At 48.7% G+C, this 20951-nt stretch overlaps 1 protein-coding gene and 1 long non-coding RNA gene across 4 annotated transcripts; one reads left to right on the top strand and one right to left on the bottom strand.

Moving 5' to 3' along the window:
- Positions 1–854: 854 nt before the first annotated feature.
- JPT1 (Jupiter microtubule associated homolog 1) lies at positions 855–20492 on the top strand. Of its 3 annotated transcripts, none has more exons than XM_084747838.1 (5): positions 855–1053; positions 13855–13997; positions 14992–15089; positions 16646–16664; positions 19524–20492. In XM_084747838.1, the coding sequence occupies exons 1-5, from the start codon at positions 998–1000 to the stop codon at positions 19670–19672; spliced, it is 465 nt and encodes a 154-aa protein (XP_084603964.1). In that variant the 5' UTR covers positions 855–997; the 3' UTR covers positions 19673–20492. The 3 variants fall into 3 exon arrangements, with proteins under 3 accessions (XP_084603964.1, XP_084603963.1, XP_084603965.1); XM_084747837.1 differs by having other exon boundaries at positions 13855–14003; XM_084747839.1 differs by lacking the exon at positions 855–1053 and adding an exon at positions 1134–1280 and having other exon boundaries at positions 13855–14003.
- LOC311578120 lies at positions 10670–13848 on the bottom strand. Its single transcript, XR_014772770.1, has 2 exons — positions 13713–13848; positions 10670–12401 (listed from the first exon to the last, which is right to left on the bottom strand). It is a non-coding gene; the product is annotated as an uncharacterized lncRNA (long non-coding RNA).
- Positions 20493–20951: the final 459 nt, after the last annotated feature.

Below are 20951 nucleotides of genomic sequence, written 5' to 3'. Positions count from 1 at the left end.
GCCTCGAACTCACAGTGATCCGCCTGCCTCTGCCTCCCAAGTGCTGGGATTAAAGGCATGCGCCACCACGCCCGGCTAAATTTTTCATAAGCCATTTACCCTGCATAATAGTACTGTCCCATACTACCCAGGGGTAGGGAGGAATGTTGGCTTAGCACACTGGGAAGGTACTAAAAACTGCGGCAGTGGGATGGCAACATAAAAAGCTGCACAGGCTGAATCAGCAGAACACAGTTTCATATTTTTTGTTTTGTTCTTTCTAGACAGGGTTTCTCCGTGTAGCCTTGGCTGTCCTAGACTCTCTTTGTAGACCAGGCTGGCCTTGAACTCACAGAGATCCGCCTGCCTCTGCCTCCTGAGTGCTGGGATTAAAGGTGTGCGCCACCACCGCTCGGCTCTCATGGTTTTTATATTTTGTCTCCTTGCCCCCTTTCCTTAATTTTGGACACAGGATCTCATTATATAGGCCAGGCTGGCTTCCAACTCAAAGTGTACCTCAGGGCACAAATCTGGAGGTCAGAGTTGGGTGTCTTCTACTTTGTGGGTGCTGGAGATTGAACTCAGGTTGTCATGCTGGGAGGCAAGCGCCTCTCAACCCCTCGACAGCCCCTCAAGTAACTTTTTAAAGTGACAGCGAACACTTGTGGGGAGCAAGACAGGATTGTCGGGGGTGGGGGAAGGGCGACGGTAGGGGCCAGTCCGAGCACAGGAAGGGGGCGGGGCTTAGGCTCAGCCTTGGTCTGCCCAGCCCGTCCTGATGCCGAACTGTGATTAGCAATGCAAGTAACCAATAGAAGTGAAGAGAGCCTTTCAAATCGGCCAATGCCGGCATGCGGAGGGTGGGCCCTAAAAGCCCTATAAAGTAGGAATCCGGGGAGCCCCGCGGCGGCAGAGGCTCGTGGAGAGCGGCTGGTTGTGTTTGCGGAGCTGTCTGTGCCGGTTGATCCCGGTCCTCTCGGCGTTCTGTCCGCGCCAGGCTACCTCGCCCCTTGGCGCCATGACCACTACTACCACCTTCAAGGGTGTGGACCCCAACAGCAGGAACAGCTCCCGGTAAGGCGACGGGGCCGGGCTCGAGCCCTCCAGGGCTTGCGGGAGCCGCGGGGCGTTGGCGGTAACGGGCCGGGGGCAGCGCGCTCGCTCCCGGGAGGGTGGCGGAGCGAGGAGTGGGCGCCGCTTTGTGCAGCGGGACTGCCTCCGCTTGTGGCCCCGCCCCAGTCGGCCGGCTCGGTGCGACGGCTTCAGAGGACCGTGGGTGGCGGCCCTTTGCCATACGGCAGGTTGGAGTCCCTGAGAGTGTGCGGGAGGATCGGCTTCCAGTCATCCGGGGCGGTAATGGTCGGGTCCAGGATGGTGGGCTTGGTCTCCCAGGAGCCCAGGGAGCCTGCAGGGCCGTGGGTCCCGAGCCCATTGTCCCACCCGCGGGCCACGCGCTCCTGCTTCTGGCCTCGGGCGTGGGCTGGCCCCGGCCTTTGGGCGCAGCGAGCAAATCTGAGCTCTGTTCCTGCGTGTCTGCAGGTTCTTGTCCTCGTGGTGGCCGGCTGGGTGCCCCGACTGCGCAGCAGGTGCACCTCTGTTAGGGCGGGGCGGGTCATCCCGTCCCTCCACTTCCAGCCCAGGATCCTGTTCTCCGAGTGCCTCCCCGCGCCTAACAAAGGAGAGACCCCGGTCTCCTCCCCCTCCCCACGCCCACCTCCCTAGTGCGCCGGGCCGCGAGCCGGCTCGTGGGTTTTCTGCGCTCAGACCCTCGGACCTTAGTCCTTCCACGCCACCTTCTTCACTTCTCCCGTTGACTTTGGTCGAATGAGTTCACCCCAGAGCAGGCTCCTCTTGGAGGAGGAGGAGGAGGAGGAGGAGGTTGCCTGTGCTTGGGCGGGGCCAGGAAGACATCCATTGTCTCTCCAGTAGTATGTTGTATCCCTTTGTAGAAGCTGGGACCTTGCTTGCCACCCAGTCGACTGCGTTTTGGGAGAGGAGCGGGGTGACTGGACTGGGGACCCTTTTACTAACCCACACTTAACTTGGTGGGAGGATTTGGGTTCTGTGCAGGGAGTCCACATCGTTTCAGCACACAGTCCCTGATGTCGTCCTCGAGGCGTCTCTCAGCTCTTCCTAACGGTTTGGTTCCCGTGTTCTCTGGCCATCTATTCTCCATTGATGATGACGACCCGCAGTCGTGTGTGGGCTTTGGGGTCCTGGCCAAATGGCACAAAGGGAGCCATTTTGTGGGGCTAAGAAGACAGCGGTGAATAGCAGTATCTCGAAGGGGTTTGACAACTCGCCAACAAAAAGCAGCCTTCTTAGAGGAAGCACCGGGAGGGACAGGCCATGGCACTCACTGCTTTCAGTTTCACGAAGTAGTAAAAGAACGGTGAGATGGAAGTGCACTGAAGGCGCTGTGGCAGGGTGGGGCGGAACTTGAGCTTGTAGACCTACCTCCTCGCTCTTGTCATCCTTCAAATGAGGTAATTTGTCACAGAGGACATGGGGACACATTGAACCCTGGGTTTTTGTTTCCTGTGAAGAGGCCAACTTTCTGCTGGTCTGACTTTGGTTACTGGTGTGATAATGTGTAATCTGGGTTTTATTTTTTGGAGGGGTCCAGGCTTAGCTCAAGCCTTTGTAAAGATTTTCAGAGCCCAGGTTCTTTACATATATGTTTGACATATGAGACAAATAAATGCAAAGCACATGTTTCTGGCCACCTTTGCCATCACTTGCTTTCTGGTACTGATGCTCAGGTTCTGCCTGGTCCTCCTGTAATCTCCACAGCTCCCCAGGATTGTGCGTTTCTTGCTCTGCAACCTCTGTGATGAATGTGCTGTAGTAGTGATGGGGACTTGGGATTGGAAGAAAGGAGTTATTATTTAAATAGCTATCTGTAGTACAACATTTTTGGGTCTTAACTTGGCTGTCCTGAAGCAGTTACCATATATGTGGTTCAAAAAGGAAGTGGCAAAACCAAAGCTCAGGTACTTTGTCTTGCTAGCAAATCCTTTGTTTGGGAACCGCTCTCTAGTTCAGATGGTCTCTGTAACACTGACGTCATCAGGGAGGTAGTACCTGCTATGGCAGGACCAGTAAAAGTTGGACTAGACAGAGGTTTGACATATTTTTAAGCTAGCTGGGGGCTAGTGCCCCCTCCCCCCTTTTTTTTTCATGGCTGAAAAAAATATTTACAAGTCCACTAGGGTTCTGAAGAATTTCATAAGGTTTTTAATTACACTTAGCAAAGAAAGCTTCCCCTCCTCCCTAAGGGACAAAGGGACGCTTTGATTTTGATTCTAATATTTCAAGTGTCTTTGGTCATTTAAGGGAAAAATGTAAAACAATCCTACCCATTAAGAACCTGTAGGGCTGGAGGTCTGACAGCTTAGCATGTTCATGGTCCATAGCCTGGGTTACACCCTGCCTTCCATCCCCAGGAGTTCCCACCTCCTCCCCCCAAAAAAAATCACCTCAGAATCTATCTATACATTTAGAAGTAATTTAAACAGTTTAGTTACCTGGGAGCCTGGATGAGGGAGTGTGAGCCTATTATCCCAGCACTAGGGAGGCAGAAGTGGGAGGGTGGCTTTAGTCAACTCCAGGCCATCTACAGCTGTGTAGAGGTAGCCTGCTTCAACATTTTTTAGATATAATGTATGATTATCATCCTTATAAACTATATGAACATATTTATCTTGATTTATATAAATTTGTTTTGGGTATATTTAATATATAAGACTTAAATAATAGCTGTTTTTGTTTTTTGGCATAGATTCTCAACCATGTGGCTTTATACTGGTCTGGACTCCGGTATGTAGCCCAGGTTAGCCTCCAATTTACGACCTTCAATCTCTTGAGTATTAAGATTAAAGCTTTCAGCATAGTTTTAGATGTTTATTTTGTTTTTTGTTGTTGTTGTTTTCCCAAGACAGCATCTCACTGTGTGGCCTCAGCTGCTGGTGGAACTCAATATGTAGAACAGGCTGGCCGGGTGGTGGTGGCGCACGCCTTAATCCCAGCACTCGGGAGGCAGAGGCAGGTGGATCTCTGTGAGTTGGAGGCCAGCCTGGTCTAAAAAGCTAATCCAGGACAGCCAAGGCTACACAGAGAAACCCTGTCTCAAAAACAAAACAAAACAAACAAAAAAAGAACAGACTGACCTCAGTCTCACAGAGATCTACCTGCCTCTGTCTCTGGTGTATTGAGATTTAAGGTGTGGCTACCACATTCAGCTGAATATTTGTTTGCATGTTTGTGTTAAACCCATCGAGTTGCTTTCAGGTTTTATTGTTTCCTAACTGTGCACTGTTTCTTCTGTACATCTTTGCCCTCTCCTTGGATGTGACATTAGCATCTCAGTATGGTGCAGTGCTCAGGCCTGGGCAGGGCTATGAGTAGGTGTGCGCCTGAGGCCGCCAGAGGCATTCAGTCCTCTGGAGTAACAGGAGGTTGTGAGACACCTGATGTGGGTCCTAGGAGCTGAACTCAGGTCCTCTGCAAGAGCAGCAAATACATTTTTTGTTTTGTTTTGTTTTTGTTGTTGGTTTGGTTTTGTTTGTTTGTTTGTTTGTTTTTTTGAGACAAGGTTATTCTGTGTAGCCTTGGCTGTTCTGGACTCACTTTGTAGACCAGGCTGGCATCGAACTCACAGCGATCCACCTGCCTTTGCCTCCCGAGTGCTAGGATTAATGTGCATTGGTGTCAGATCCCTTGGAAGTGGAATTACAGACAGTTGTGAGCTGCCTGCCATGTGTGTGCTAGGAATTGAACCCGGATCCTTTGGAAGAGCAGATAGTGCTTTTAACCACTGAGCCATCTCTCCAGCCTCCAAATACTCTTAATTATTATTTTATGTGTATGAGTGTTTTGCCTGAAAGTGTATGTATGGGTAGAACATGTGTGTTTGGTCACCACAGAGGCCGGAAGAGTATGTCAAATCCCTTGGAACTGGAGTTACATATGGTTGTGAGCCACCATGTCAGTGCTGAGAATTTTGAATCTAAGTCCTCTGGAAGAGTAGCCAACCAGTGTTGTTAACCTTTGAACCATCTCTTTAGCTCTTTTCCTTGTTGCCAACCATGGTGGCGCACACCTTTAATCCCAGCACTTGGGAGGCAGAGGCAGATGGATTGCTGTGAGTTCGAGGCCAGCCTGGTCTACAAAGTGAGTCTAGGACAACCAAAGCTAACACAGAGGCATTCTGTTTTGGGAAAAAAAAAAAAAGAAATCTGTTTGTTGGAGGGATGCCTGCAGAGTCCAGAAGGTGTTGGATCCCCCAGAGTTACAGATGACCGTTAGTTGCCTGACATGGGTGCAGTGAACAGCAAGCTCTCTCCAGGCCTTGAGCACTGCATCTTACTGAGTGAGGTAATAACTGTCACATTCTAGGAAGATGGCAGAAACAAGAAAACCTTTAAAGTAATTCCGTGAGTTGGTTCATCCCTGAAGACAAACATGCATTGTTTGATTGTCCATGTCCACGATGCACTTTGAGCACTTGCCTCAGTCTCCCAGGCCGGGGCACGTCAGTCCCTCTATCAGTCAGCGACTCTTGGGCTTCCCCAGATCCTGCCTCTGCCTTCCTGACCAAGCTAGCCAGGATGCTAGCCAGCCTTAGCCGGCCAGGCTTTGTGAGGGCCCCTAAACTATTGGCAGCTTTTGTATTGCTAAGTGGTTGTGGAAAGCGAGAAAGCGTGACTGAGGAAATGCTGACAGTAAGTTGAAGCGTCCATAAGTCAGGTTTGTTGCAGACAGTCACTTCACCCTGCGCCGAGGCTCCCTCTGTGCCGCCTGCTCCAGGAGTGCTGTGCTTCCCTCCCCAGGGAGGGTTGGGGTGGGGTGTGGGAGTGGAGTTTAAGAGATTGCTCTGAGGACAGGGGTAGAGCACACTTGAGCCAGGAAAGGCTCCAAGTGGAGATAGCATGCAACATGAAGGAAGTGGAGAGGACGGCGGCTCCTACAGTCTTGGTTTTGTTTTGTTTTTAGAAACCTGGACAAGGCTGAGCAGGGCAAGTTCCACTGCTTATACAGAAATGGGCAGTTTGTGAGGCCAGTGTGGGAAGGCAGTATCCCCGAGTACTGAGGCTGGAATCAGCCTGGAGGAGCTGAGGAGGCAAGATTGATTGATTTGGATTTTAGTGTTTTTGAGACAGTGTTTCTTTGTGTAGCCTTGGCTGTCCTAGACTTGCCTTATAGACCAGACTGGCCTTGAACTCACAGAGCCTGGTTCTGAGTGCTGGGATTAGAGTGAGCATCCACCTGCCTAGGAGCCAGGGTGTCTATCCAGGGAGCCAGTGTGCACAGCAGGGAAAGTGGTGTTGTAAGAAGAGTCTCTGGTGTTCAGCGTGATGGCACACATCTGTAATCCCAGCACTCAGGAGTCTGAGACAGTAGGATGGCAGTTTCTAGAATACTGAGGCTGTGCTGTGAGATCATCTGTAGAGAGGAAAAGTAGTTAAGTCAGACTCTCACTCTGTGGCCTAACCTTTGCTGTACAGCGCAGGGCTGCCTCAGGCTGTCCCATCTCTAGTACCTTGTCTACCTCAGAAGCAGTTTTTTGTAAAAACAAAAAACAAAAAACAAAAACAAAACAAACAAAAAAAACACTTATTAAAATTGTGTGTGGGGTTTGTATTTGTGAGTGAAGGTGCCCGTGGAGGCCATTGAGTCTGCAGGAACAGGAGTTCAGGGCATTGTGAGCGCCTGATACTGGTGTTGGGAACTGAATTCAGGTCCTCTACACTGAGCCATCTCTGCCCTCTTCCCCACTTGAATGTTTGTGTGCATGTGGTGCTTTTCTGTGGCATGTATGGAGGTCAGGGGTAACTCTGCTCTCCCGTGGGCTCCGGGATCTACCTCCCGTTGTGGCGTCGTCTTAAGCACCTTTGCTCATCTAACCCATCCGTCCAGAAGCAGTCTTTAAAATAACCTAGGCCAGTGGCAATCAGGAAGCAGCAGGACAGCCATCTGGAACCCATTAGTGAGCGGGAACACCCGGCGGCACTGGTGACATTTACATGGTTTAATAACAGTTTACATGTCACCATGTTCCAGATTATATATAAGTATGATGTTCCTATAATAACAGTCTGATGGGACAGATACTCCTGCCTGCCCTCATTTTACAGAGGAGAGACCTGAGGCATAGACAGGTTAGGCAACACACGCTGTGTCCCTGAGAAAGTTGGTCCTGAGCAGACATGGTGATTCACTCCTGTAACCCCAGCACTCAGGAGGCTGGGAGGATTCTTGTGCATTTAGGTGGTTTGTTCAGATTTATACCGTTTCACCCTATTAAGCAAGCAGTACACCCTTTTGTTCTAGACTTGATTTATTTTCTAGCCTGAGGAGGAAAAACCAACCACGTTTTCCCTCAGATCAGAAAATCACAGCAAACACCTGTCACTTCAGGTGTGGGACCTTCACAGGCTTCATAGGTGGGAACACCTGCTGGGTGTTCTCTCATCCAGTTGAGTCGGGACACCTGGAGATAGTATGTCCCACACATTGAAGGTGCCCACCATGCCCAGCCTCTGTGGTTCTGCGAATCCAATCCATGGTTTCATGCATGCTAGGCAAATGGCCTACCCACTGGACTCTACTGACCACGCCACCACTTTCTTCTCTTAGGCAGGACTCATTTCTAGCCTAGGGTAACCTTACATTGACTTTAGTCTAGGCTGGCTTCAAATTCACAGCAGTCCTTCTATCTCAGCACCCCACCTTCTGGGATTACAGGCTTGAGTTACAGTGAATGGTTTTTAGGTTATTACACACACAACCCTTATTTCCCTGTATCGTTTTTTTTTTTCCCCTTTTTCTGTTTTTTGAGACAGGGTTTCTCTGTAACCTTGGCTGTCCTGGACTCGCTTTGTAGACCAGGCTGGCCTCAAACTCATAATGATCCACCTGCCTCTGCCTCCCGGAGTGCTGGGATTAAAGGTGTGCACCACCATGCCTGGCCTTCCCTGTGTTTTTAACCACCTTGCTGTAAATCAGGATTCCTCTAACCTGTCCTTAGGTTTAATTCATTTGCTGTAAAATTTGGGGAAACTCCCACATTATGGGTTCACCCTGAAGGGTATAATTAGGTATAGAGTGTGAGAGGAAAGTGCTGGGCTCCTGTGGCCTCCAGGAGCCTCCAGTGTCAGCTGCCCAGAAGCTCTCTTGTCTCTTGTTTGTTCTTTGAGGCAGGGGCTATCTACGTAGTCCTGGCTGTCCTGGAACTAACTCACTGTGTAGATCAGGCTGGCCTAGGACGCAAATGTCCCTGTCTCTCAGAGTGCGGGAATTAAAGATGTGCACCACTACACCTAGCTCTCTTTTGGTTTGTTTGGTTTGGTTTTTCAAGACAGGGTTTCTCTGTGTAGCCTTGACTGTCCTGGTACTTTGTAGACCAGGCTGGCCTCGAACCCACAGTGATCCACCTGCCTCTGCCTCCCAGGTGCTGGGATTAAAGGCATGTGCCACCATGCCTGGCCTCTTTTGGGTTTTTACAGAGACTTCACTGCTTTCTGTGCATAGCTGCAATTGAGGCTGTGTAACGTGGTTAGACAAAAGGCACATTCCAGGCCAGGGATTGTGGCAAGGGAACCCATGGGGTCTAGGCCAGCCTGGGCTACCTGTGACCCTGTCTTAAAAAATGGAGCTTTTGGTCTCTTAACCGATTGATTAGGGAACAGCAGACTGTTCTGCCTTTGTCTCTTTCCGTGCAGCCAAGGCTACACAGAGAAATCTTGAATCAAACAAAAACAAAAAACAAAAGAAAGACTGCAGTTTGTTTTACTCCATCACAGTGTTGGCAGTGGACATGTGGTAACAGAAATGCCTGCCTTGTCAGTGCTTCCCATGGCGGGGCAGGAGTTATGCCCAGGAACCGCAGACACAAACCGAGGCACACGTGAGCCATAGCTAATGACACTCCTCAGATATTAGGGGCGTATGTTGCCCCAGGTGGTACCTACTTCTTGGACTCACAACTCTTCTGCCTTGGTTTGGATAATAAGTACCTGAGGCCGCAGGCCTGGCTACGTGCCCAGCAGTGAGGTTTTAAGTTCTTAATTTTTAAATTTATTTATCCTTATTTTATGTGCATTGGTGTTTTGTCTGTGTGAAGGTGTCGTATCTTTGAGTTACAGACAGTTGTGAGTTGCCATATGGGTGCTGGGATTTGAACTTGGGTCTTCTGGAAGAGCAGTTGGTGCTCCCAACTGCTGAGCCTTCTCTCCAGCTCCTTAAACTGCCTGTTAAAATGGAAATCTTCATTTCTTTACCCTTGTGCTTCTTTCTTCTTAGTATCTTCTCTCCCCCACCCCAGCCCCCTGAGACAGGGTTTCTCTATGTACCCTTGGCTGTCATGGACTCGCATTGTAGACTAAGCCGGCCTCGAACTCACAGGGATCCACCACCTGGCATTTGTTAGTATCTTTTAAAAAAATTTTTTTTATTGTGCGTAGGTGTTTTTGCCTGCATGTATGTCTGTGTGAGGGGGTCAGAAACTCTGGAACTGGAGTTAGACAGGTGTGAGCTGCCATGTGGGTGCTGGGAATTGAACCCGGGTCCTCTGGAAGAGCAGCCAGTGTTCTTACCGCAGAGCCATCTCTCCAGCCCAACTTGTTAGTATCTTGAAGAGCATTTTGTGCCTGATGATGATGGTGGTGGCAGCAGTGGTGGCACACGCCTTTAATCCCAGCACTCTAGAGTCAGAGGCAGGCAAATCTTTGTGAGTTTGAGGCCAGACTGGTCTACATAGAGAGTTCTAGTATAGCCAGGGCTACACAGAAATTCTGTCTCAAAAAACCAAACCCAAAACCAAAACAAAGCAAAAAGAAAAGCATTTTGTTTGTTTTTGAGGCAGGGTTTCTCTGTGTAGCCTTGACTGACCTGCACTTGCTTTGCAGACCAGGCTGGCCTTGAACTCACAGCAATCTGCCTGCCTCTGTCCCCAGAGTGCTGGGATTAAAGGTGTGTGGTACCCCCTCCCCTTCCCACCCTCCCCTAAGAAAAACATTTTGTATACTCAGGGTATATATCTTCTGTTGTGCTCTCTGTGGCTGGCTTCTATCTTGTGTCTAGGAAGCCTTTCTCACTTGTGCTTCCCGCCCTCCAGCCCAGCCTTCCAGCTCAAAGCTGTCTTCCTCCTGTTTCCCTAGTGCTAGGATCACAGGTGTGCACTGCCACACCTAGCTTCTCTCTTCCACAGTCTGAGTAGCCCAGGTTGGCCTTGAATTTAACTCTTGTGCTTCTCTTTGGGCCTCTTAAGTGTTGGGATTATAGGCATGAGCCACTAAGCCTGTTGGAGAAACGTGGACGCAGGGGGCACGTGTGGAGCCTGAAGGACCATGCATGGACTGGACCTAGGTCTCCTCCACAGATGCACCTGGTGAGCAGCTCACCATGTGGGTACCCTAGTCAGGGGTGGGTGTGGGGGGGCTGTCTCTGACATGGACTCTGTTGCATGCTTTTTGATCACTTTACCTTGGTGGGGCTGCCTTGTCAGGCCACAAGGGAAGAGGACACACTCAGCCCTGATGAGACTTGATGTGCTGGGGTGGGTTGGTGGGCTCCCCTTTTCTGAGGGGTTAGGGAGGGGGAATGGAGGGAGAAGGGAGGGTCCTTTGATTGAATGTAAAGTGAGTAAATAAATAATTAATAATTAAAAACCCCAAACATCAAGCCAGGCATGGTGGCACACACCTTTAATCTCAGCACTTAGTAAATCCAGGACAGCCAGGACTAAAAAACAAGCAAAAAAACCCAATCAGAAAAGAGCTTTTCTGGGAAATACGCTTGCTCGGGGGCCGTATGAGTGGCAGTAAGGCTGGTGGGTGATGAGAAGAACTGAACAGCACGCTGGTGTCCAGATACAGCCCAGGGTAAGCTGGGGCCCACACTTCTCCCCTGAGGTCTCCAGAGCGGTTCAGTAGTAATATCCCATTAAACACTTAAGAAAAATATATGTGAGGGAGTGGACACAGAAGGAAAGGAAGGAAGGAAGGAAAAGAAAAGAAAGGTTGTAAAGCCAGGCAGTGGGGGTGGGGCATTCCTTTAATCCCAGCACTGGGGAAGCAGATGCAGGCAGATCATATCTGTGTTTGAGGCCAGCCTGGTCTACAGAGTGAGTTCCAGGACAACTAGGGCTGTTAGAAAAACCCTGTCTCAGGAAACCAAAATAAGCACACAAAAACTAAATAAAAATGGTTGTGCAAACACTGAGTAGTAAGAACTAAACCGAGGTCCCCTGCAAAAGCAACAAGATCGCTTACCGCTGACCCAGCCCTCAGATCAGAGCAAACAGAAAAACTGGCCTGTGCTAATTGTACATATTGATGTATTTCATTAGGACAGATATTTTTAGTTGTTGAGACAGGGTCCCACATAGCCAAGATTGGCCTGAAGTTGCCATGTAGCCAAGGATGACCCTGAGTTCCTTGATCCTCAAGCCTCCAACTCCCAAATTTGGGGGTTACAGGTATAAGTTGCTGCTTAGCTCATAGACAGTTCCTCAATAAACATCCTGTGCTTCCAGTGTATCTCCTTCCCGGCCTCCCTGCTGGCCTCCCTGCTGGCCTCCCTGCTGGCCTCCCTTCAGCTCTTACGGCAAAAATACAGTTTTATGTATCTGCAATCTAGGATCCATAAACGAGCACAAACATGTGTTTGTCTCAGTCTCTGGCTCATTTCTCTTTTTTTTTTTCTCGAGACAGGGTCTCTCTATGTAGCCTTGGCTGTCCTGGACTCACTTTGTAGACCACATTTATCTTCTTTTAATATTTATTTATTATTGTTATGTATTGAGTGTTCTTCTTGCATGTACACCTGTAGGCCAGATCACATTACAGATGGTTCATTTCATTTAATGCACTGATCTCCAGTTACAACCATTCTCTAGCAAATCACCCCCTCCTAGCCCTCTGTGTGCTGGAATAAAGCTCTGTCTAAAGACCAGGCTAGCAGCCAGGCGTGGTGGTGCACGCCTTTAATCCCAGCACTCCAGAGGCAGAGGCAGGTGGACCGCTATGAGTTTAAGGCCAGCCTGGTCTACAAAGTGAGTCCAAACAGCCAAGGCTACACAGAGAAATTCTGTCTCTAAAAACCAAACCAACCCCCCCCCCCAAAAAAAACAAACCAAAACCAAAAAACAGGCTAGCCAGCTCCACCTGCCTCTGCCTCCTGAGTGCTAGGATTAAAGGCTAGCTCTGCCTCTACCACCTCCCTGCAGTTCTGTGGAGCGTGTTTGTCACAGTTTCAGTGGTGGGTCTCCTAGGCTTCTCACTTGGCTGTTGTGAACAGTACTGGAGCGAACATGGCCCATCATGTACCTCTGTCGTATGCTGATGGCAGAGTTCTTGAGGGGCTTGTCAGATGGTTCAGTGGTTAAGGCGCTTGCTGCCCAGGCTCGAAGCCCTAGATCCCTGGAACACACAAGTGGAAGAGGAAAACATAACACTTGAAAGTTGTCCTTTATACCTAAGGTAGTGGTAGTGCACACATTTAATCCCTGCACTTGAGAGGCATAGGTTGGGGGATCTCTGTGAGTTGGAGGCCAGCAGTACAGTTAGTGTGGCACATGTCTGTAATCCCAGCACTCGGAGGCAGAGACAGGCAGAGTTTGAGGACAGCCAAGGCTACACATAGAAACCTTGTCTCAAAAATACCAAAAAAAAAAAAAAAAAAAAAAAAAAAAAAAAAAAAAAGGCTAGAGAGACGGCTCAGAGGTTAAGAGCACTGTCTGCTCTTCAAAAGGTCCTGAGTTCAATTCCCAGCAACCACATGGTAGTTCACAGCCGTCTATAATGAGATCTGGTGCCCTCTCCTGGGGGGCAGGCAGAACACTGTATACATAATAAATAAATCTTTTTTAAAAAAAGAAAAGATTGCATTTCTTTTTATTTTATGTGTATAGGTGTTTTGCCTGCATGGATGTATGTATACAGTGTACTTGCCTGGTGCCCATGGAGGCCAGGGGAGAGCGTCACATTCCCTGCACTGCACTCAGACGGTTGTGAGCTGTGTAGACTTGGGAATTGTGATGTAGACATATCCAGTCCTGGATTTTTTTTTTTTTTTTTTTGGTTTTTCGAGACAGGGTTTCTCTGTGTAGCCTTGGCTGTCCTGAACTCACTTTGTAGACCAGGCTGGCCTCGAACTCACAGCGATCCGCCTACCTCTGCCTCCTGAGTGCTGGGATTAAAGGCGTGCGCCACCACGCCCGGCAGTCCTGGATATTTTAATATATGCATATGAATGCTTTGCCTGTGTGTTCACAGGCGCTAGGTGTGCAGCGCTGGCAGAGGCCAGAGGTGGTGTCAGACCCTCCAGAACTGGAGTTACAGAGTTGTGATCCGCCATGTAGGTTCTGGGGATCCAGCTTAGGTCTTTGGACTTAGTAGGCAAGTACCTTTGTGTGCTGAGCATCTCGCCTGTACTCAAGGCAGCTTTTATATGTCTAACCATCTGTTTGGGGGTGACGATCTGATGCTGTAGTCCATGGGGACTGGCAGTCCTGCTCCGTCTCCCACGCGCTGAGCACAGGTGTGCTGTCTTGGTCTGACCTCCGTTGCAAATATGTTTAGCTAAGCCCAGAGAGACAAGGTCCCTTCTGCCTCTTACCCTTCTCAAAGGGACACGGCCTGTTAGCTGTGATGACACTGCTGTGGCAGCTTTTGCGTGTGGTGGCCGGCCTCACTGCAGATGGGTAAATGAAGCACTGTTGGTGTCTTTACCTGCAGCAGTGGCCTTGCGTCTGGATGGGTCAGTTCCTTCCTGTCAGCAGCAGTCTTGGAGGAGGGTGAAAGGTATTGAACGTACCTACGCCAAGGAGAGTTTTGGTGTGATCTGAAGTTAACATCTTACTGTTGTTTCCAGGGTTTTGCGGCCTCCCGGTGGCGGGTCCAATTTTTCATTAGGCTTTGATGAGCCAACAGAACAGCCTGTGAGGAAGAACAAGATGGCCTCTAGCATCTTTGGGACACCTGAAGAAAACCCCCCATCCTGGGCCAAGTCAGCAGGTGCTGGTTGGTTGGTTTGTTTGTTTCTGTTTCCAAGACAGAGTTACTATGTATAGCCCAGGCTGTCCTAGATCTCATCCTGTAGACCAGGCTGGCCTCAAACTCAGATTGTGTGCCTCCACGCTGGTCAGCAGGTTTTACAAAGGTGCCCTTATTCAGTTACCTATCAGCTGGATTTGGTACTACTGAGCCCAAAACAAAGAAGAAAGGCAACACTGGTGGGGTGTGGCTTTATACCATGGAATCCAGTACTTGGCGGACTCAGGCAGGGTGACTGGGAGTGCTGGGCTCCTGTGGGAGGTCCAGAGCTCTTGAGAGAGTACGTGGAGGTTGGAGTGAGAAGCAGCGTGTCCACAAATAGTTTCCTGCTAGCCTGCCTTGAGTGTGTCTGTCTTCATTTTGTGATATGAAATTAAAACAATGTTCTGTTTTTGTTCTTCTAATATATATATATATATATATATATATATATATATATATATATATATATATACACATACACACACACACACACACACACACATATACATATATACATATATATTTATTTTGTTTATTTTTGTTTTTCCAGACAGGGTTTCTCTGTGTAGCCTTGGCTGTCCTGGACTCACTTTGTAGACCAGGCTGGCCTTGAACTCAGAGATCCACTTGTCTCTGCTTCCTGAGCACTGGGATTTAAAGGCGTGCGCCACCACACTCAACTACTATATTTTTTTAAACAATTAATTTTACATGTATGAAGCCATGTGGTGGTGGCACAGCTCTTTAATCCCAGCACTTGGGAGGCAGAGGCAGGCGGATCTCTGTGAGTTCGAGTCCAGGACAGCCAAGGCTACACAGAGAAACCCTGTCTTGAAAAATGAAAGGAAAAAAAAAAGTATGTACGACTGTTTGGCCTGAATGTATGTGGGGCTACGAATGGAACCTAGGCAGCCGTGTTCTGATGGCTGAGGCATCTCTCTAGCCCCTCATTATTGACTGTATTGGTTTCCAGGTGCCAAGGCTAGTGGTGGCAGGGAAGACTCGGATTCGCCTGGAACACAAAGAAGTAACTCCTCCGAAGCAAGCCCTGGAGACTTCCTAGACCTCAAGGTCAGTGTGATAACAAGACAGGCTCAGGGGCTAGCCAAGGGCGCTGCAGTTAAATCTCCCCTTGTTTGTTTTGTTTCTTGTTTTTTCCTTTTTTTCTTAATTGGTCAGTTCTCCTAAATAAGTGGAGCAGTCTTGGTGATGAAAATTAAAGTGAGCCACGCACGCCTTTAATCCCAGCACTCGGGAGGCAGAGACAGGCGGGTCACTGAGTTCAAGGCCAGCCTGGTGTACAAAGTGCGTGCAGGACAGCCAAGGCTACACAGAGAAACCCTGTCTTGAAAAGCCAAAAAGAAAAAGAAAATTAAAGTGTACAATCAGACAGAAAGTCAGACAAGTGGGCTGAGGGTGGAACTCAGTTGATGGAGTGTTTTCTTAGCTTGCCAAAATTCCTGGGCCTATCTCCAACCACTGCCATACAAGACCAGAATTAAAAACAGGAACTAATTCAGTATCTGGGAGCTGGTGGCAGCAAGATCAACTACACAGGGAGTTCTAGGTCAGCCTAACTACATGAGATCCTCCTCAAAAAAAGCTTTTAAGAGGCCAGACGTGGTGGCACATGCCTTTAATCTCAGCACTTGGGAGGCAGAGGTAGGCAGATTGCTGTGAGTTTGAGGCCAGCTTGATCTACAAAGTGAGTCCAGGACAGCCAAAATAACATAGAGAAACCCTATCTCCAAAAACCAAAACAAAAAACAAAAGCCTAAGAGGTCAGGGAACATCAGGCAAGTGACTTAACTAGCCTGGCCTGACACACTTAGGTGTCTCTCAGTGTTAGCTTAGTCTTAAGCCTTCAGCATTGGATCTGCGGCCTTTGGGATCCCTCGCCCTTCTTTTGAACCTCATGTTTCTAGTCTAGCATTCTGGGAGTTGTAGGACTGTGTCAGTTGTTTGAATGTTTGAGTTAACCCCAGGAAATGGCAGCACTGGTGTTACAGTGGGACATACCTGCAGATAGAGCTGTGACTGGGGCCTCGGGGTGTGCGTCTGGGAGGAAGTCTTCCTGACTGGGTACCTTGGAGTACCTAAGGCAGCACCCTCTAGGTGTGAGGAGGCCGTGCAGCAGCTGTTGGGTGGTCAGGCCCCTTCAGCAGCTGCATAGGGAAGGAGAGAGAAGGGCAAACCTAGGCTTTTCTTTTTTCTCTTTTTGAGAAAAGATCCTCTGGTCAAGGGTGTCTGTCTCTGTGTTACTAGCTTTGGGGCTCTTTATTTTCTGGACAGTTGTATAATGTTGCTCAAGATTGCATTGAGGTTGTTACCAGATCCTACACTTAACAAAATAGAATTTCTTCTTTTCCTTTCTGTTTGTTTTGTTTTGTTTGAGACAGGGTTTCTCTGTGTAGCCCTGGCTGTCCTGGACTCACTCTGTAGACCAGGCTGGCCTGAAATTCAGAGATCACCTGCCTCTGCCTCCTAAGCACTGAGCTTAAAGGTGTGCGCCACCACTGACTGGGGTTTCATATTTAGGTTCAGCAGGATTAGCTGCTCTGAAGTGTGGTTGTTTCAGGTGTTGCAGAATTAAAAACAGGAACTAATGGTGAACTTTTCTTTTCCAGGGAGAAGGTGATTTGCATGGTGAGTATCTGGGTGCGGACTGCTGTTGGGTCTGAGGCAGCATTCCGATCCCCGTGTGTCGGGGTGGCGTACCTTCCAGAGGAGGGAATAATGGAGCGAGCCATGTTTATTTTACTTATTTAAGTCGGCTAGCCTTTAATCCTAGCACTCAGAAGATGGATACAGCCGAGCCATCCCAGTGGTATCTAAAGTTTAATTGGCTACTAAAAAAGGAAAAACAAAACAAAATCAAAGATCTCTTTTAAAAGACATAGTTTAATCAGGCCAATGTTTTCATAAGAGGCTCTGGGCTGGAGAGATGGCTTACTGGTGAAGAGCACTCTCTGTTCTTCCAGAGGACCCACGTTTGAGTCCCAGTACCCACACAATGTCTTATAACTGCCCGATTCCAATTCCAAGAATTCAAGGCCCTCCTCTGACTTCTGTGGGCATCATGCATGTGCATGGTTTATAGATAAACATTCAGACAAAACATTTACAAACAGAAATAGATAAAGCTTTAAGTCATGCATGGTGGTTCACGGGCCTTTAATCTGCGCTCAGGAGGTAGAGACAGGCAATGTGAGTTCCAGGTCAGCCTGTTAAGAGTGAGTTCTAGGACAGCCAGGACTACACAGAGAAAAGTCCTGTCTCCAAACAAAAAACAGTTCCCAGTCTGGCCTGGAACTCATAGAAGCCTGAGTTCTGGGATTAAAGGCTTACCTAGCCCGTGTAATAGTTTGTTGATCTTGCTTTTGGCAGCACAAGGAGTTGGATTCAGGGCCCTGTTAATGTAGGGCACACCTAGCCCTCTGTAGGCTTTTCTTTTCACTTTCAGAACACTACCACTGTTAGACCACACTTAACAGAACCTGCTAAAAACAGCCCCTCCCACACTAGCTCCCCGCCTGTGACTGCTACAAGCACTCTACCACTGAGCTACACCCCTAGCCTGCTAATCTGAATTGGGCAAGTGCATGTAGTTTAAAATGTAAGCTTTGGAAAGCGTGGAGCTGAGTGTCCTGCAGTGTCTCAAGCAGTGGTTCCTCCCTGTTCTGTGCCCTCGCAGAGCTGCTGGGCACCTGGGGAGTCATTCCTTTCAGGCAACTAACATCTTCTAGTTATCTTACTGAAGGGCTCAATAGCAAGTTAGGATATACAATGCTTATTTTGATGCATAGACCCTAAGCTTTGTTTTGGTTTTTGTTTTTTTTAAAGACAGGGTTTCTCTGTGTAGCCTTGGCCAACCTGGACTCACAGAGATCCACCCGCCCCTGCCTCCCCACGTGCTGGGACTACAGCACCCCCATGCCTGGCTCAGGGCCTAGGTTTGATCTTCAGTGTTGCTGTGAAAAATTATTTCTCTTTAGAATCACTAGTTTAAAATACTGGCATTTATTTTCAAATTGCCATGAAAGTAACACTCTTGCTTGCTTTTAGTTTGTTTTTGTTTTTTGAGACAGGGTTTCTGTGTGTAACAGTCCTGTCTGTCCTGGACTCACTTTATAGACCAGGCTGGCCTTTAATCAGAGATCCACCTGCCTCTGCCTCCCGAGTGCTGGGATTATTAACTTTATTTTATGTATGTGGGTAATCTCCCTGCATGTATATCTGCGTACCATGTATGTGGTTGTAGTCCAGGGAGGCCTGAAGAGGGCGTTGGATACGCCGGGACTGGAGTAAGAGATTGGTTAGTTGAGACAGGATCTCACTGTGCAGCCCCAGCAGTCCTGAAATTCACTCAGCAGACCAGATCCACCTGCCTCTGCCTCCCTCATACTGACTGGCATTTTTATTTTGAGGCAAGGTCCTATGGTAGCCCAGGCTAGCCTTGAACTCTGTTTTCTCTCAGCACTTCCCAAAGCCCTGAGGTCCCTGCTGTGTGCCAGCATGCTCCTTTACCTTCACCACAGTGACCTAACAAGCACACCCTGCCTCCTGGTGTGGCTTGTTTTATTTACTTCTTTTGGTTTTTTGAGCCTTGGCTCTCCCGGAACTCAGTACAGACCAGGCGGCCTACAGAGATCTACCCCTCTCTGCCTTTTGAGTGCTGGGATTAAAGGTGTGGGTCACATACTGAGTTTCAGGACAGCCAGAGCTACATAGGGAGACCCTGTCTCAAAAGAAAAACAAGGCCAGGCCGGGTGGTGGTGTCTTGAGTCATTAATTCCGGTACTTAAGACAGGCGAATCACTTAAGAGTTCGGTTCTAGGGCTAGAGGTTGGAGAGATGGCTCAGTGTTAAGAGCACTGTCTGCTCTTCCAGAAGTCCTGAGCTCAATTCCCAGCAACCACATGGTGGCTCACAACCATCTGTACCGGAATCTGGTGCCCTCTTCTGGTGTGCAGGCAAAAAACTTTATGTAATACATAAAGCTTTTTAAAAATTATTTTTAAAATTGTTTTGGTTTTTCGAGATAGGGTCTCTCTGTATTAGCTCTGGCTGTCCTGGACTTGCCTTGTAGACCAGGCTGGCCTTGAACTCACCGCCTGGCCATATATTTTATTTTTTAAAGAAAAGCTGGGCGTGGTGGTGCATACCTGTAATCCCAGCACTTGGGAGGCAGAGGCAGTTGGATCACTGTGAGTTCAAGGCCAGCCTGGTCTACAAAGCGAGTGCAGGACAGCCAAGGCTACACAGAGAAACCCTGTCTCGAAAAACCAAAAAATAAAGAAAAGGTGTCGCCTTGTAATTCTATCTGGCCTCAAACACTCTTTGTAGCAAAGTATGACCTTCAATTTCCCACACATACAAAACAAGAAGGCAGCACACTAACAGGTTCCATTTGAGGGCATAGGACCTCAGTTGGTGACTTTTGATATCTTTGCTATGGTTTTTCTGTTTGTGCTCTTGAACTATTCTTAAACTCTGTCTTCCTAGAAAATGTGGACACAGACTTCCAAGCCAACCTAGGGCAGATGGAAGAGAAGCCCGTGCCCGCTGCGCCTGTGCCCAGCCCAGTGGCTCCAGCCCCCGCGCCATCCAGGAGAAACCCCCCTGGTGGCAAATCCAGCCTGGTCTTGGGTTAGCTTCTTCTGTTGGAACTCTGTCCTTCTGTGTGTTTTTCCATGCTTGTGAACTGCACAACGTGAGCCTGACTGTACATCTTTTGGATTTGTTTCATTAAAAGAGAAGCACTTTATGTACTGCTGTCTTTTTTTTTTCTTCTTCTTTCCCTGCTTTCTCTGTTCTGTTTTCTTCTGTCTGACTCCTGGGTCTGTGGGCCATGGCATGAATGTTTTCTAGTAGTAGCCTGGAATAGTAGACTGTTTCTAAGAACAAATGATCTGGTTCCTGATGTGTTAGAGACTCTTTTGTACCAGGATCCTGACGCTGTACTTGGCTTCCTGTGATGGGACAGACAGCAGCCATGGGCACTGCCCGGCAGCCAGCGCCCTTACACCAGCTGCCTGAGGTCGTCGCTCTGCTTTCCTTGGTCTTGTCCCACCACCAGTGTCCTTTGCTAAGCAGCACCTTCCTGTGCCTCATGGAATGATGAAAGCAGCTGTACCTCACACCCCGCTGCCCGCAAAGCAAAGGAGCTGCTGTTTGTACCCTGATGATGCCAGGGGCCACTGTGACCGGCCAGCTGCTGGGCAGCCACCTGAGCACACAGATGGCTTCAGGTGTCCAACCAAGCTGCCCTGGAATTGCAAGGTGAAGCACACAGGGGAAGCAGTCCCAGAGTGGGGCTGCAGGCGTGCGTTCTACAGAGACATCCTAACCCAACAGCTCGATGTGCGCCATGTGCATGACGCTGGTGCTTGACGATGAAGAAAGTCTCATCCGTGAAACTTGTACTTCTCAGTCCTGGACTGTTGCTTACAGTAAACAATGCCACCTTTTGAAGCACTGTCGTCGGTTTTTTTCTTTTCTTTTTTTTTTTAAGGGATGTGTGTGACAGGGAGGGAGTCCACTGTGTAGCTGAAGCTGGCCTTGAACTCCTGACTCACCTTCAAGTGCTGTATTGTAGCCATGCACCACTGTGCCTAGCTTGTACAGTGCTGGGGATGGAACCCCTGAAGGGTTTCCTGCATGCCAGCTGAACTTTATACGACCAGAGCTGCATCTCAGCCCTGTCTAAATGTCCCTCCTGGACCTTTCCTAAGAACCATCTCACCCGTGGTTTGATAAAGCATTCAGGGTTAACAGTATAATTAAAGTCAAAAGGGAAGTGGAATTTTCTTCAAAAGATACAGGTTAGATTTTTTCCCCCTCTCTTAGGACAGATTGTCAACAGATGAGAGTATAGCTGTATAACCATAACTGGCTGGCACCAGCTCTTTTACCTCTGATCCTTTGTGTAGG

The sequence above is a fragment of the Acomys minous genome (genome assembly GCF_964271855.1).
Source record: "Acomys minous genome assembly, chromosome: 12".
Classification (NCBI taxonomy): Eukaryota; Metazoa; Chordata; class Mammalia; order Rodentia; family Muridae; genus Acomys; species Acomys minous.
The sequence above is the reverse complement of the archived record's forward strand: the minus strand, read 5'-3'. Positions and strand labels throughout refer to the sequence as shown.